The sequence below is a fragment of the Zymoseptoria tritici genome, chromosome 9 (assembly GCF_000219625.1).
Source record: "Zymoseptoria tritici IPO323 chromosome 9, whole genome shotgun sequence".
Classification (NCBI taxonomy): domain Eukaryota; kingdom Fungi; phylum Ascomycota; class Dothideomycetes; order Mycosphaerellales; family Mycosphaerellaceae; genus Zymoseptoria; species Zymoseptoria tritici.
The window spans coordinates 1,677,629-1,691,797 of record NC_018210.1 but is presented as its reverse complement, the minus strand read 5'-3'; the positions used below and the strand labels follow the sequence as shown (position 1 = coordinate 1,691,797).

Genomic DNA, 14,169 nt, shown 5'->3' with positions numbered 1-14,169 from the left:
TGCGCGCTTGCGCTGGAAGTTCGCGGCATTTCTTCCCTTCAATCACCGCGCGCAGAAGCACAGCAGCATGATTTCAGCCTTTCCACCCATCCCACTCCCAGCCGCGGCCTATCACGCGACATCCGCATTTACTGACACAACACTTCTCGCGCGCCTAGACCCAGGCCCTGTTATGGCAGAGCAGATTAGCCACAATGTGGTAAACGAACGGGAGTCGACGAGCGGCTCGCCGCTTGTTGACGCTGCTGCGAACCAAAGCACCACCGAATCAGCCGTTAAAGGCACCGCACAACCTACCAAAGCCGAAAATACCTCCAAAGACACCGCGAGCGACTCGATACTTCACTCGAATATCTCGACCGAGCACGCGACCTCTGCCAATGCGACCACGGCAGAGACATTCGTGGAATCTGGCGCGGCCAAGGATGCGGCGGAGCCAAGTGCTGGCGAAGCTGCGCCCAAACCCGCGTTAACGCAAGGCGATGCTGTGATCTCGAGCGCAGAAGGAAAGGGAAAGTCTACTACACAAGGTGATCTTGTGAATGGGGTGCATGAAGATGAGGGTCATGCCGATGACAACAGAAGCACGGCGGATGTGTCAGTGGATATGAGCGTGAACTCGGACACAGACATGAGCAGAGCGGACATGGAGAAGAAGGAGGAAGGACAAATCCGAGCAAATTCAGTGAAGAAGCCCACAACCTTCAGCAGGGTCAATGTCACCAAGGCATTCCTGAACAAAGCTGCGCCCACAACGACTGTTGCTTCCGGCAAGATTGGGGACAAGCGTAAGTTGAAAGCCGCCTGGTGTCTGTTGGCAGAAACACTGACAACGTTACAGCAAGCCCTTCCGCGGCAGCAGCTCTGACAGCCAAGGTCGGACCCAGACTTGTGGCTAAAGCAGGCTCATCTCTGCAGAATCTTCAGAAGCCCCGCGCGGGTCCGCAAAGTGCAGCTGGCCCTGATGCCAGCAAGGTGTGGAATAAGAACAGACGTGAGTAGCTGTTTGTTGACACCACGCAAGACCAGTTCTAACATCATCCCAGCGGTGCAACAGCCACCTCCGAAACAATTTACGGACGAAGAACTCAAACAGCGATATGGCATTCATCTTGCAACACGTCTGCAAGCCGACGAAGGTGGTAACGACAACAAGTGGGCGGACATTGACGATGATGAAGATGACTGGGCACCGGAAGCTGTGGTTTGGATGGATGGAACAAAATCGACCGTTGCTCCGCTGGAAGCTCCCGCTCCGGAGCAGCAGCAGCAGACACCTCAAGCACAGCCAACGGCGCAAGCTGCTGCTCCTTCTGCTGCTCCTTCTGCTGCACCTCTTCCACCATCCACGAGCCAAGTCGAAACTGCCAATACGCCTGCTCCAGGCTCTGGGCCCGCGAAGTCTATGGACGCGGTTAAGCCGGTCCTTACGATGAAGCGCAACGACAGCCAGACGATGAAGATTCTCAAACCTGGCGCTGCGGCAATTCAAGCCAAGCAGAATGGGCCCGCTGGACCAGGCACGGAGAAGCCTCTGTTGAAAGCTAAGAGTCCTGCTCCCCCGCAGAAGTCGCCCTGGGCACCAGTACCAAAGCCTGATGCCGTGTCACCAATCATCCCTCCGACGCAAATGCCACATGCTCCCACGCCGTTCGCATCCCAAGATGGACGTCTCGCGCCTCAAGACGGACGACTTGCACCTCAAGATGGGCGAGTCTATGATTCAACTCCACCCGTTGCCGCACGTGAAATTGCAGCGGATACTTTCGACCGGTCTTGGAAAGAGGGTGAAGGAGGTGCACGAGAGCTTTTCAACTCCACCAATGGTCGGTATGAGCCGGCTCCTGAAGGCCGTCGAAGCTCTGTTAAGCAGGACTCTGCTTTTAGAAAGCCGGCAGTACTTCAGAGGCCATCTCATAGCGCACTCACACCTGCTGAGCCCTCGGCCGCTTTCCAGTCACGAACGAGCTCACAGATGGACGGTAGTAGCTGGGGCAGAAGACGAGGTTCCAGCGTGAGTCAGGGTAGCAACCCGGCCGCGAGGAGAATGTCGTTTGCCAGAGGCCAAGATCTCAGCCAGACCCCCGAGGTTCCATTCGATGCAGGCTCGCAGGCCAGCAGTGGTCCTGTCAAACCTCAATTTCCGCAGCAGTCTGCTTGGGATCAGCAAATGCCTGCACGTCCAGCCAGCGATGTGGCGACTGAAGTCGTGCCAATGGGCGAACCGGCTCTCTCGGTAGAAGATCAGATCAAGGCACAAGAGCGCGTTATGAAGGAGAAACGAGAGCTTGCAAAGAAGCGTCGGCAAGAAGAGGAACAAGCCGAACAGGCGGCCAAGCAGGAACGCCTCCGGGCTAAGTTGGCGTCTTTGGAGGGCGCCGGCAAATCGAAGAAGGAGCGTGATGCTGAAGCTGCCGCTGCTGCCACGGCAGCATCAAAGACTACACCTGCCAGCGAGCAGGCTGTTGCAGCAGCGCTTTCCGGTGACAAAACTGCGCCTCAAGCTCAATCACAACCTGGCCCAGCTCAGTCACTGCCAGCGTCGACACCAACCGCACCGCAGGCAGACCAATCACGCGTGCCGACAGCTGAAAAGGTCATGCCAGCTGAGGACAGATCACAAGGTCCATTTCCGCCGAAACAATCTCCCGTCGGACAACAAGACACGACGGACGCCTCCTCGAGGCAGCCGGCCCGCGCGCATTTATCGCCGGCAGCCGGCAACCGAGCGCCCTATCAACAATCTGGAGCAAATTTCAAGGCACCCACTTCGTCATATTCTTCACCAGGCGACCGCAAACCACAGTCATTCGGCCGCTCCCCGAACAATCTCAACACCGGCGAGTTCACCCCTTGGCCGACCACGGCACCGAACAGCAACGTGTGGGGTACCGCAGGGATTGGAAACGGCACGTTCGAGAGCTCAGGCGTGTTCGCGCCTCTACCGATGAATCAGCAAAGCTCATCGCTCCCGCCGCCCCCTGGTATGGGTCGCCCACCGACCGCGTCCAGGATCTCACCCCAGGGATATGCACAGGACACCCGGTCGCCAAACATGCATCAGCAGCAGATGGTGGAGCAGCAACGTGGCTTTGCACCCCCTGGGATGGATCAGCGTACCGACCCCTTCAATCAAGCACGCCACGCTGGTGTAGCACCCCCATCCGGTCTTGGTCGCCCAAGTCATCCTCCTGGCCCGATTGGACCACCTTCTCGGACACAGCAGCAGCCTATTGCTCGATCCGAGGCAGCAGCTAGTTGGGGCAATGTCGCGCGTCAGCTTCCATCCGCCTACTCGGCCGAAGCGGCGGCTGCAGCTGAAGTGCGGAGGAGAGACCTGACTGCTGTGGCACCGCCGTCAGAGAACAAATTCCAGGAAACTTTCAAGAAGACGTCCGCAGAGCAAGGCAAGTTCGGTGCGCCGAGGAAGTACGAACCAGCCGAGATCATCATTCACGGAGCTGGTGGATCGGGCGGCATCACCACGACCTCGCCAGCGCCCCCAACAGCGCAGACGCAACCGCCTGCAGCATTCTCAGGTGCTTCACCTGCGCTGGATGCTCGCAATGGGCAGAACGTTGGCAGCACCGTGAAGATTCCAGACTTTTCGCAGAATCCCGCGCACGGCGGCACCGCCGCTCGACAGGCTCCAATCGGTCGTCCTCAGCAGTATTCCGCTCCGACGTCTTACTATAATCAAGCACGTTTCCCGACTGCGCCGCTAGCGCCTGCTATTGAGTCGAAAGAGCAATCACCACCGCCTCCTGAGACTGAAGACCACCCGGTGAACGATGGGACCGACACAATCCACCCACACGTGAGGCTTCCACGTCCACAAGTCAAGGTTCGCCTTCCACCGCTGTCACCCTCCAGCCAGCAGAACGCGCAGCTTCATCCAGGTTCGCCACAGCAACCTGGATCAGCTTGGGGTCCCGCCGTGCCAGCATCACGCGCTGCACGTCCGATTGTCATGGATAAGGCCTGGCAAGCGCGATTCAACGGGTTGTTCAACCGTACTGGTATCTCGACGGAGACTCCGCCTTCGCCACCAAAGACCCCTCCGCGCATGGCTCTCGCGCCCGCTTCCCTTAGTAGGGCTCCGTACGACGACGCAGCCGCCAGTGCCATGGTATCTCTCCCACAAGCACAGCGCATTCCCAGCTATGGCGGCCGCATCACCGCCCCGGTGGTTCAAGACATGGCGACCAAGCCGACCATCGACCGCATGTTCAATGAGGAGCTCAGCTTCGGCTCCATGCCAAAAGTGAAGATCCCTCGCAACAACATCGCCTACGATCTCTCACCGCAGCCTGGACACAAGCACATTCTCAAGCTGGTGGGCTCGAACGCGAAGTTTATGAAACCCGTGCAACCGACGTCCGCTTTGGGAATCTTTTTCGAAAAGTCTAATGAGTTCCGGCTCTCGATTCCGGGAACGCAGTTGAAGGACAAGAGGGTGTATCGTCCCAAGAGCGAGCATTCCTATCGCAAGGCTAGTGGTGCGTTGGGTCCTCAGCAGGAGAGGAAGCCGAGTGGCAAGTTCAACAAGCATGGCAAGGGAAAGGACGGTGCTGAGAACGTTGCTGCTTCGATCGTTGGTGGGAGCGGGGAGGGCAATGCCGGATTTAAGAAGCCAGCCGTTGAGAACGAGGGTGTGCTTCCGGAGAGGCGCAAGTCCGGGTGGACCGGCGCACGTGGTGGACGTGGTGGTGCGCGTGGCGGTGGCCATGTGATCGCTCACGCTGCGCCTGCCGCTGCGGCAGCCCAGACGGCGTGAAGCATTTCGAATGCGAGGAGATTTGTACGAATGCTGAGACGAGCACTGCTCGGCGAAGCGCAGATGGCGACTTCTGCGACTTGTGCATTATGCGATGCTCGGACGACTACTTTGACATGCTGTGACTTCTGAGCGAAGGTCGCGAGGCGTCGACAGACAGATCACGGACAGACAGATAGCGTTGTGTGCGATTAGTGTATGAACTTTTAGCAAGTGTAATCCAAGCTGCAGTCGAAGAAAACAAATGTCAACAGACGACTACTGTACTACCATCGACCTTTTACTTCTCTGCTTCTCAAGACAACACCAGCAAGAAACGACATCCTCGCCTCATTTCGAAAAAAGCTGCTTCTTCGTCGATATAAATTTCCTCTCCTCCGTCCACGACATCGATTCTCAAACCCGCCGTTTCGACTCCCGCTCGAACGAACAGAGCCAGCTCGTCCGATCTCATTGCCGCGGTTTCTCCTTCCACCCGGAGGTCACTCTGAAGCCTTCAAGTCTTCTCTCACTACCGATTGACATTTTCACCACCGACGAGGAGGAGAGGAGGGATGCGACGAGAGGATGATACTGACAGTGACAACGACCACGACCACGACAATGCATGACTGAATCGACTTATCCCAGCAGCGAGCTGATGCTTCTTCGTTGATGATCGCTTAGTCTTTCTTCTCTCGATGCCGTGCAACCCGATTTCATTACGCGGCCTCTCCTCGTCTGCGTATCACAACAGCGCAAACAACGCAGAAGCACAAAAAGCGCTACCAGACCTCCTTCTTCTCCTCCTTCTCCTCCTCACCCTCACCCGTCCCCTGACATCCACCAACCCTCTAACCTACACACCCCCAACCCGACACTCACAACTTTCAAGCCGAAACTCACAACTTTCAAGCCGAAACTCACCAATCTCCAACAAAGTGAGTGAGTAAAAAAAAAAAAAGGGGGAAAAAAAAAAGAAAAAGGGTTCGTCGGCCTCGCAAACCACAGCAAACCACAACAGGCCACAATATCCAGTCCATTATACCCTCTCACACACCAAAGTATACAGCGTGTAATAATAAGCGCATCGGAGTGCTCGCCTTCCAAAACCTCGTCTAAGGTTAGTTCTAATTGACCTGATTACGAGGAAGTGGGCCAATCCGGTCCCAGACATGCCAGACATGGCCCCCCATGAGCCTGTAAGTGGCCCACCAGCGCCGAGCACTCCGATGCGCTCTGATCACACGCTGTAGAACTACCTCCTCGATCTCTCATCCCCCACTCACGAGCGGCAGTCACAAAACCTTGCTGTGAACCTCCCAAGCAAAAAATAATAAGCCTCACCAAGCCTCGGGAACCCCTGTCCCGTTCCCCTGTCGTGTGGATTCGTATTCGACCCCGATCGGAAGAAATCAGCTGAGGATCAGCTCATCTCTCTCCTCGCTCCCTGATCCCTGATCCCTTCTCCCTGGGGGTGTGGGTGAGACTAGGGCGGCGAGGATCACGACCGATCGCGAGTTGTATATGTGTGCCATCGGGTTCCGCCCGAGGCGAGGGAGGAAGAGGAGGAGGCGGAGGCGGAGGAGGAGCAGAAGGAGGGCTCGACGTTCGTCTGCGCATGTCCAGATACACGCTCGTCAGGACCGCAGGCAGACTCAAAAACGTCCGCGTGGCGTTCCTACAATCGAGGGAATCAATCCCTGACCTTCCAGCTACATCCTAGTTCCCTCCGCCCTCCAGTCGGAATTATTGAAAGTCGTCCTTCGGAACGGCCACGGCTCCGACTCCGGTGGCGGGCATGGCAGGGCAGGGACATGGTCTGGTAGTGGATTTTGCCAATTATATGCTTCGGCAGCTCGTCCACGACTGCCACGAAGCAAGCAGGCGAGGGTTGAACGTTGTCTCGGTGTGTGGTGCAGGGAGAGGGCTCGTATTCGAGGCGATGATCCATGCATGCATACGTGGAGGGGTGTGTGTGTGTGCACGTGTTAAGGCGTGGAAGGAGGCTGTTGTGCAGTGCAGTTGAGAGCGTGCGAACGGTTGTGATGAGGAGGTCGTGCTTGTTTTGTGTCGTTCGTCCGATTGATTGAATGGTAGGTATACACAGTGATGATTATCCTCTGCTATCGATTTCGAGCAGAGTTCCGTATTTCCATATGCGCTCCACTACGTGCTACCGTCCTGCAGTCGCCGCTGCAGTCGCCTGCGTTTTTCGTTTGATGTCCAACTCCACTTTGCTGTAGTACGCCGCGCCACCCACTGAAATCACAATTCCCACGGCGTTGACCCAGCCAATCCGTACGTTGAACAACACAATTCCCAGCAAAATCGACAAACACTGCTTGACATTCCCACACACGCTTATCGTCAACGCGCCGGCGACTTTGTTCGTCTGGAAGGAGACCAGGTTCAATCCGAACGCCATGCTCGCATTCAAGACAGCGGCAGACAATAAGCCACGGGTGAGAAGTCCGTCTGCGGCAGTGACTTGCAAGCGAGAGAGTTCCCCTGACCCGGCGGCGTAGAGGAGGCATTGGATTGCGGCGAGGGGCGACATGCGGAAGAGGACCTCCAGAGCGGACAATTTGAGAGACCCGGTCATGAGGCGGTTGGTTGCGACAGTTTTGATGGAGGCGAGGAGTACACCCAGAGCAGTGAGGGTGAAGCCGGGGAGGGTGAAGTCGTAGTCTCCAAAAGTGGCGAGGGCGACGCCGATGATTAGAGGTATCATGGAGAGATAGGTTTCGTGAGAGTAAGTCCGGGAGTAGACGAGGCGGTAGATGAGGATTGTGGCGATGGGACAGGTGGAGCGCATGACTTGGTGAAAGGGGACGGAGACGAGGTCGCTGGATGGCATGTTAGGAGACCAAAAGGTGCGATCGATGGGATGGACGAGAACATACAGTGAGACATTACTGATCGCAATGTTAAGGGTGAAGAGGGTCGAGAAGGCGATGAGGACCAGGTGGTCGCGGAGAGGAAGTTTTGAGAGTTTGAGGTGGCCTGTTGCGAGGAGAATGGTGCAGCCGATGGACGTCGCACACGTGTGAGAGAAGGTCAAAAGCCATGGGTATGATGCCTGGGAATGGAGTGTCAGTTGAGATGTTGATGTTCATTGTAGATCAATACTCACAATCTTCAATAACGCCTTGTTGGAAAGAGTAACGCTCAAATTGAGGAGAAAATATAAACCAAGGTAGAGAAACTTTCGGTTGGTAGAAACGCTGTATTCCATGGGAGTGGTAGGTGTTTGCGGGAGGGATAATTGCTCGAACTGCTGTTGCGCTTCAATGTCGCGTGGCTCCTCCTTGGCCAGTAATCGATGTGCTTCCTCCATACTTTGAGCGCGAGTGGTACCGGAGAGGGTATTGTCCGAATCCATGGAGTTGAATGAGATGCGTCTATCGTCCTTTGCCTCGTCGGACATTCTAGTGTTCCTCCGGGAGGAGCAAAGGATGAAGTCGGAAGTCGGGAGACGAGGTGGATCTCGGAGTGGATCGTCAAGGGGAGGTGAGCTGCGGCAGAGTGGAATGTGGTGCAGCGACCGAGACGCTGAGATCTGTCAACCTGGCAGGATCGAGTTGGTCCAGGTTGGAGGAGGAGGATGGAGGTGGAATTGGTGAGGCGGGAGGGTGAAGCGCGATGATGTCGAATCGAAGAGTGGAAAGAGGCAGAAAGATGTGGAGAATTGTGAAGGATGATCGCGGACACGCGACCAGGGTAGAACTAGGTAACAAGGGAGTGGAGACTCTGGTGATAAGGCCACTCGCCGAGAATTCGGCACGGATAAGTTGAGAAAGACTCTCCTAGGGCAGGGCAAACTGACGACGACTTTTCGATTCAAATCTCAAGCAGAAGCAGGCGCAGACGCAGGCGCAGGGAGCGGTGATTGATGAAGTGACTTTTTCGGAACATGATCGGGAGTCGCAGTACAAGTCTACCAAGAGACGCCACCAGTGACCACGTCCGTTGGTTCCGTCGGCTTCACATTCAAACGCCTCCGGCGGCCAAGCCACGTTCTCCTTTAGACTCTCGGCATTTGATGGCACTCTGTTACTCTGTTGATTCGACCAGGATGCATCACATACTCCACTCCTTGAGATATGGTGGTGTCGATGTGTGGTGGTACAGCATCTCAAAGCTGACGACTACGACAACTCCTGCGTGCGGCTGATACTGGGGGCGTTGATGCGTCTCACTCGGACGATGCTCAGGAGCGAGGGAGGTATTACGAATGCATCGCATCTTACGATGGGGACGCGATTGCATGGGAGGGCTGACGTGCTGAGTTGCTGACGGTGAATCGCCAAGTTTGTTTCAAGAATCGGGAACTGGTTGTTCATGGCGCCCAGGATGCGGATGCACAGTGGTGAACACCGTCGGTCCGTGAGCATTTGATGGATGCATCACGCAAGGGGTTCCATACTCGTCGTAAGCTCCCTTGCGAGGAGAACCGAGCCAACGATATCTTGTTTGTCCGCTGCAAGATAATCGCTGCAACGAGGTGATGTGTCTCCTATATCACATCGGCATATTGCAAGTGACACGCCATCCTCGAACGGTTCGCATCAGGTTGAGACTGGAGACACGCGGCTGGTCGGCAAAATTGCAACAAGGATGAGGCGCACTACTTGCCAGGGCTTGGGTGTACAATGCCTGTAGATTAGATTGTGACGCAGGTCCCAATGAACTAGGTAAGGAACCAATCTAATCGGAATTTGTTCACTCTGGTTTACGCGGTCGGCTTCGTTGATCGAGCGTCGACGATTGTCGTACGAGATGCCGTATGGAAGAACATTGAATGCAGACTACGACAAGAAGTCTTGCGGACAACAGAACCTCAACTCCCCACCGCAACAGCCATCAAAGCCCAGTCGGTAGAGGTCCGCCTTGGCCGTTTGCAAATCCTCCGGAGCCCTTGGCGGGCCTGTATCCGTCTTAACCTGTCAGGACGAGCGCCGGTCCCACGACATGGAAAGATTCACTCTCACAGGATCCGCCCGCCGCCAACATTCAGCTCATCACCACTACTAGGAGGGGTTGCTGGGCACAATGTTCAGACGCGTGATGACTTCCAACACCCCGGGCAACTCTCTCTCATCCCTCCCTTGCTGCTCGCCTTGCCCTTTTCTTTCCTTGCGCCGCCGCACGTCACTCTTCCTCTAACAACCCCCCGAATCGATCATGTCGTCTCCATCACGTTCGGCGCCCGTACGAAGGATCAAGAACATTTGCTGTATCGGCGCGGGCTATGTCGTAAGTTGCAACAATCCCCTCCTCCAGACTCACCCACACCTTCCCTGCATAAAACTGACCCGAACCACCAGGGAGGTCCCACCAGTGCCGTGATTGCGAAACAAAACCCCGACATCACCGTCACCGTCGTCGACCTGAGCGAAGCCCGCATCGCAGCGTGGAAGTCGAAAGCCCTCCCCATCTACGAACCCGGTCTCTATGAGGTCGTCGAGGTCGCCAGAGATGGCACCGACGGACGACTTCCCAACTTCCACTTCTCCACCGACATCTCCACCACCATCGACCAGGCCGACTTGATCTTCATCGCCGTCAACACACCTACAAAGACGGAAGGATTGGGTGCAGGAGGAGCCTCAGACCTGGCATACGTTGAATCCGCAGCAAGACACATTGCAGAGGTGGCCACATCCGACAAGATCATTGTAGAGAAGAGCACAGTACCATGCGGCACGGCGGAGAATATTCGAGAGATCCTCGACGCTCATGCTTCTCCGGACATCCACTTTGACATCCTCTCCAATCCGGAGTTCCTCGCAGAAGGCACCGCGATCAATGATCTCCTCCATCCGGATCGCATCCTCATCGGCTCCCTCTCCGACGACCGCGCCCGTATTGCAGCAGAATTGCTTGCCCAAGTATACTCCTCCTGGGTGCCTCGCGAACGCATCATCACCATCAATCTTTGGTCTTCCGAACTCGCCAAGCTCGCCGCTAACTGCATGCTCGCTCAACGCATCTCATCGATCAACTCCCTCTCCGCCATCTGCGAGGCCACAGGCGCCAACATCGAAGAGCTCTCCTTTGCCGTCGGTCTCGACTCCCGCATCGGTCCCAAAATGCTCAAAGCCAGTGCCGGGTTCGGTGGTTCCTGTTTCAAAAAGGACGTCCTCTCCCTCGCATACATCGCCGAATACCTCCACCTTCCCGAGGTAGCAGCATACTGGAAATCCGTCGTCGACATCAACGAGTACCAAAAAGAGCGTTTCGCCAAACGTATCACCCGGAGACTGTACAACACCCTCCGCGGGAAGAAAATCGCCATCCTCGGGTTTGCGTACAAGAAAAACACGGGCGACACCCGAGAATCCGCAGCCATCACCATCGTAGCGCAACTCATCGCCGAGGGCGCCAAAATCGCCATTTACGACCCTCAAGTCAGCGAGGAGCAAATCCACCGCGACTTGTCAATCACTCACCCAGCAGAAGTCCTCAAGCAACGAGTCGAAGTTCACACAAACGCCCACTCCGCATGCGCCAACGCCTCCGCCGTCGTCATCCTCTGCGAATGGGATGAATTCAAATCCGACAAAATCCCCGCCTCTGCATCTGCATCGATCAAACCCCTCCCCACTCGCGCCGGCGCGAAAAATGACTCCCACGCTCATTCTCAAGAGTCCACATCTCACTCCTCCGCTTCTTCCGACGCGGGATCTGATTTCCAGGACTCCGCGCTGGGTACGCCGTTCAACGAGTCCGAGGCCGCGCCGACCACGACTCTCCCTCAACCATCCACCTCTTCTTCTGTAGAGACGATAAGTCAAGCGGATAAGAGGGTCGACTGGGTGCACATCGCCGGCACGATGAAACGTCCTCGACTGGTGTTTGATGGGAGGAATATTGTCGACACGAAAGCGTTGGAAGGGATTGGGTTTCGGGTGGAGTGTATTGGTAAAGCGAGTCGGAGGGAGAGGTTGTTGTAAGCGGTTCTCGATCTTCTTTTACCACATTAGCCGGGGTGTTGTGTTCTTCTGCTTTTGCTTTACTTGGTAGACGGTCGTCCGAGCCGTGGGAGCATTTTAGTATAATATTGGATGGGGAGAGGGAGGGTGGTGCATTTGAATGGATACGGATGTTGGCATGCATTCGTTCTGGAGTTGGGAGAGCGTGAAAGGGTGCTGCTGGAACAGGCCTGCTTTTCTCATCGTTCAAGGAGACTTTGGAACGGAAGATAGGTAGAGAGGAATAACGAGACATGATCTGTCTTCTCTTGCAAATCTGTAGGAATGGAGGAACTCTCACTGTGCAATGGATGCTATGATGGAGAGTCATGATGATTCATCTTTGTAACCCTCTCCGTCAATTCACCAACGTTCCGCGTACACGCATTTTGGGGAAAGCGCAGCACCAAGACGGAGAGGACCATGGTACCTTACATATAGACGTTGTGTGACAGACACAAAGCAAATGTTGCGTTACATGTCCTTGCTCTTTATTTCTCCAACTCGCGTGCTACTCGTATATCATCCGTGGCTTATTAGTTGCATTCGTGCAGCGAACTTGCTCGATTCTCACGCATGTCTTCTTTTCACGCCACCCATTCGCTTTGCTTTCTTCCCTTCCTGTCTTGCTGCGTGCGAGGTGGGTCGATTGAGCAAGAGCCTGGTGTCTCTCGTACCGGCTGATCTCGTCGTGCTGCGTGAAGAGGCAGTGGAATAAAGGTGGACCGAAAATCAAGATGCTCTTCGTGGTGGTGGTTGGCAGCAGTCTGCTCTCGAGAGCGTTGGCCAGAATCACCATTCGGATGGTGGTGTGGCCCGATCGTCCAACTTTGCAAGTCTCACTCATCGCCTCCTCTCACCCCAGCTGGCGACTGGACTTTCCTGGTGATCGACTCTGCGCGGCTCTTGTGCTGACGTTCCTGCTATCCTCTCCTCACAGCATTCATCTCTCTCTCTCAATCCAACCCCTCCGCCAAAGTAATCAAACTAAACCTCAACTCCCCCCCTCCACTCGCCTCCTCCTCCCTCTTCAAAAACGCCCGCACGCCCACATCTAGTCCCTTTTCACTCAACACGTCCTCCCCCTCGCTCAGCACCCCGCGATCCAACGGCCCTTTACGCCGTCCATCCAATTCCCACAATTTCCCGCTCTTCTCACTCTTGACGAAACACACGTAATGTAAATCCACATCGTCTCCCGCTTCCGGCGGCACGGTGTCACCCGTCGCGGCAGCGGAAGCGTGAGCGTTGGCTAGGACGTCGGAGTTCTCAATGAGTGCCGCGCGATCTGCAGGGGAGAGAGGCACAGCCGCGTTGATGAATTTCTCTAGTTCGCTGCCCGGTTGCACCATCCCCCTCGCCGCGCCGTTCGAAACAGCATGCAGTAATCCAATGAGTCCACACGCGTTGCCGATCGTTTGTCGATACCATATTACATCTTCGAGGAGGCCGGATCCGCTGTAGGTGGGTAAGGAGGCGTCTTCGGTACGGCGGTGGGACTCGTAGGACGAGGAGACGGGGAAGACGAGGAGCAGGGCGTGGGCGGGGCGGGGGACGAATGAGAGGAGGTCTGGGTCGGAGATGGAGTAGACGTCGTGGAAGGAGAGGGTGGGGGAGAGGCCGAGGTTGTGGAGGAGCGTGGTCATTACTTCGGGGTTGTTTTCTAGGTGGGAGGAGGGAGGTTAGTGGGGGTTTTGGAGGGGGTGGGGGTGGAGGGAGGTATACCGAGGGGGACGAAGCGCTTTTTGAGGGAGGTGTCGGGGGAGGCCATGATTGTGGTGGTTGTGGTTTGGGGTGGTGGTGTTGGTGTTGGTGGTGGAGAGGACGTGGATGTTGTAGTTAGTTGTGTGGGAAGAAGTTCATGTACGAAGTAGTAGAGAGCTCGAAGCTTGCTGTGACGTGAGCAAGCATGTGAAAGATGCCAAGACGAAACATTCGTCCGTTCTTTCAACTCTTGCTTGCTCAACATCACTTTAACAATCATATCAAACATCTCTACTCCATACAAGCGGCCCTTCTGGAAGTAAGGACATGCTCGATGCAATGCATGCCGAAGACAATCACAAGCCTGACCCGCGTGTACGCTCCTCCTCAACCCTAAGGTAACCCTAAGCAGTACCTCACATGCTCGAATACATTGTCGGCCAAATGCTCCTGAACTCTGCGGCCAACAAGACACAGAAAGATCCACAATTCCAATGCACACAGCCTCAGAGCGGCAGTTCCGGCACATGTCTAAACCATGTCTTCTTGGTCGTCGCCAAGTATACCAAGACCCAGCGGTATCGCAACCCCTCACGAACGACCTCGCCGACCAGGTCGGCCAAGAGATATGCTTCTTCGCGTTGCATTGCATTCGAGGAGCTCCTTCCTAGTCGGGTCGTTGATGTACCGGCCATGCTGTGTAGGCGGACTCCTAGCACGTCATGAGATCGT

At 55.7% G+C, this 14,169-nt stretch overlaps 3 protein-coding genes across 3 annotated transcripts; 1 reads left to right on the top strand and 2 right to left on the bottom strand.

Annotated features, from left to right (window-relative positions):
* Positions 1-6,962: 6,962 nt before the first annotated feature.
* On the bottom strand, positions 6,963-8,438 carry MYCGRDRAFT_62658 (uncharacterized protein; the record flags this gene model as incomplete). Its single annotated transcript, XM_003849454.1, has 3 exons — positions 6,963-7,605; positions 7,663-7,838; positions 7,893-8,438. Coding segments are annotated over 3 exons (1,113 nt in total), but the record flags the coding sequence as incomplete, so codon positions are not given.
* A 1,166-nt stretch (positions 8,439-9,604) lies between these two features.
* MYCGRDRAFT_75829 (uncharacterized protein) lies at positions 9,605-11,715 on the top strand (the record flags this gene model as incomplete). Its single annotated transcript, XM_003849568.1, has 3 exons — positions 9,605-10,015; positions 10,087-11,286; positions 11,545-11,715. The coding sequence occupies 3 exons, from the start codon at positions 9,944-9,946 to the stop codon at positions 11,713-11,715; spliced, it is 1,443 nt and encodes a 480-aa protein (XP_003849616.1).
* Positions 11,716-12,689: 974 nt separating this feature from the next.
* On the bottom strand, positions 12,690-13,400 carry MYCGRDRAFT_47510 (uncharacterized protein; the record flags this gene model as incomplete). Its single annotated transcript, XM_003849453.1, has 1 exon — positions 12,690-13,400. A coding segment is annotated over one exon (711 nt), but the record flags the coding sequence as incomplete, so codon positions are not given.
* Between the last annotated feature and the right edge of the window lie 769 nt (positions 13,401-14,169).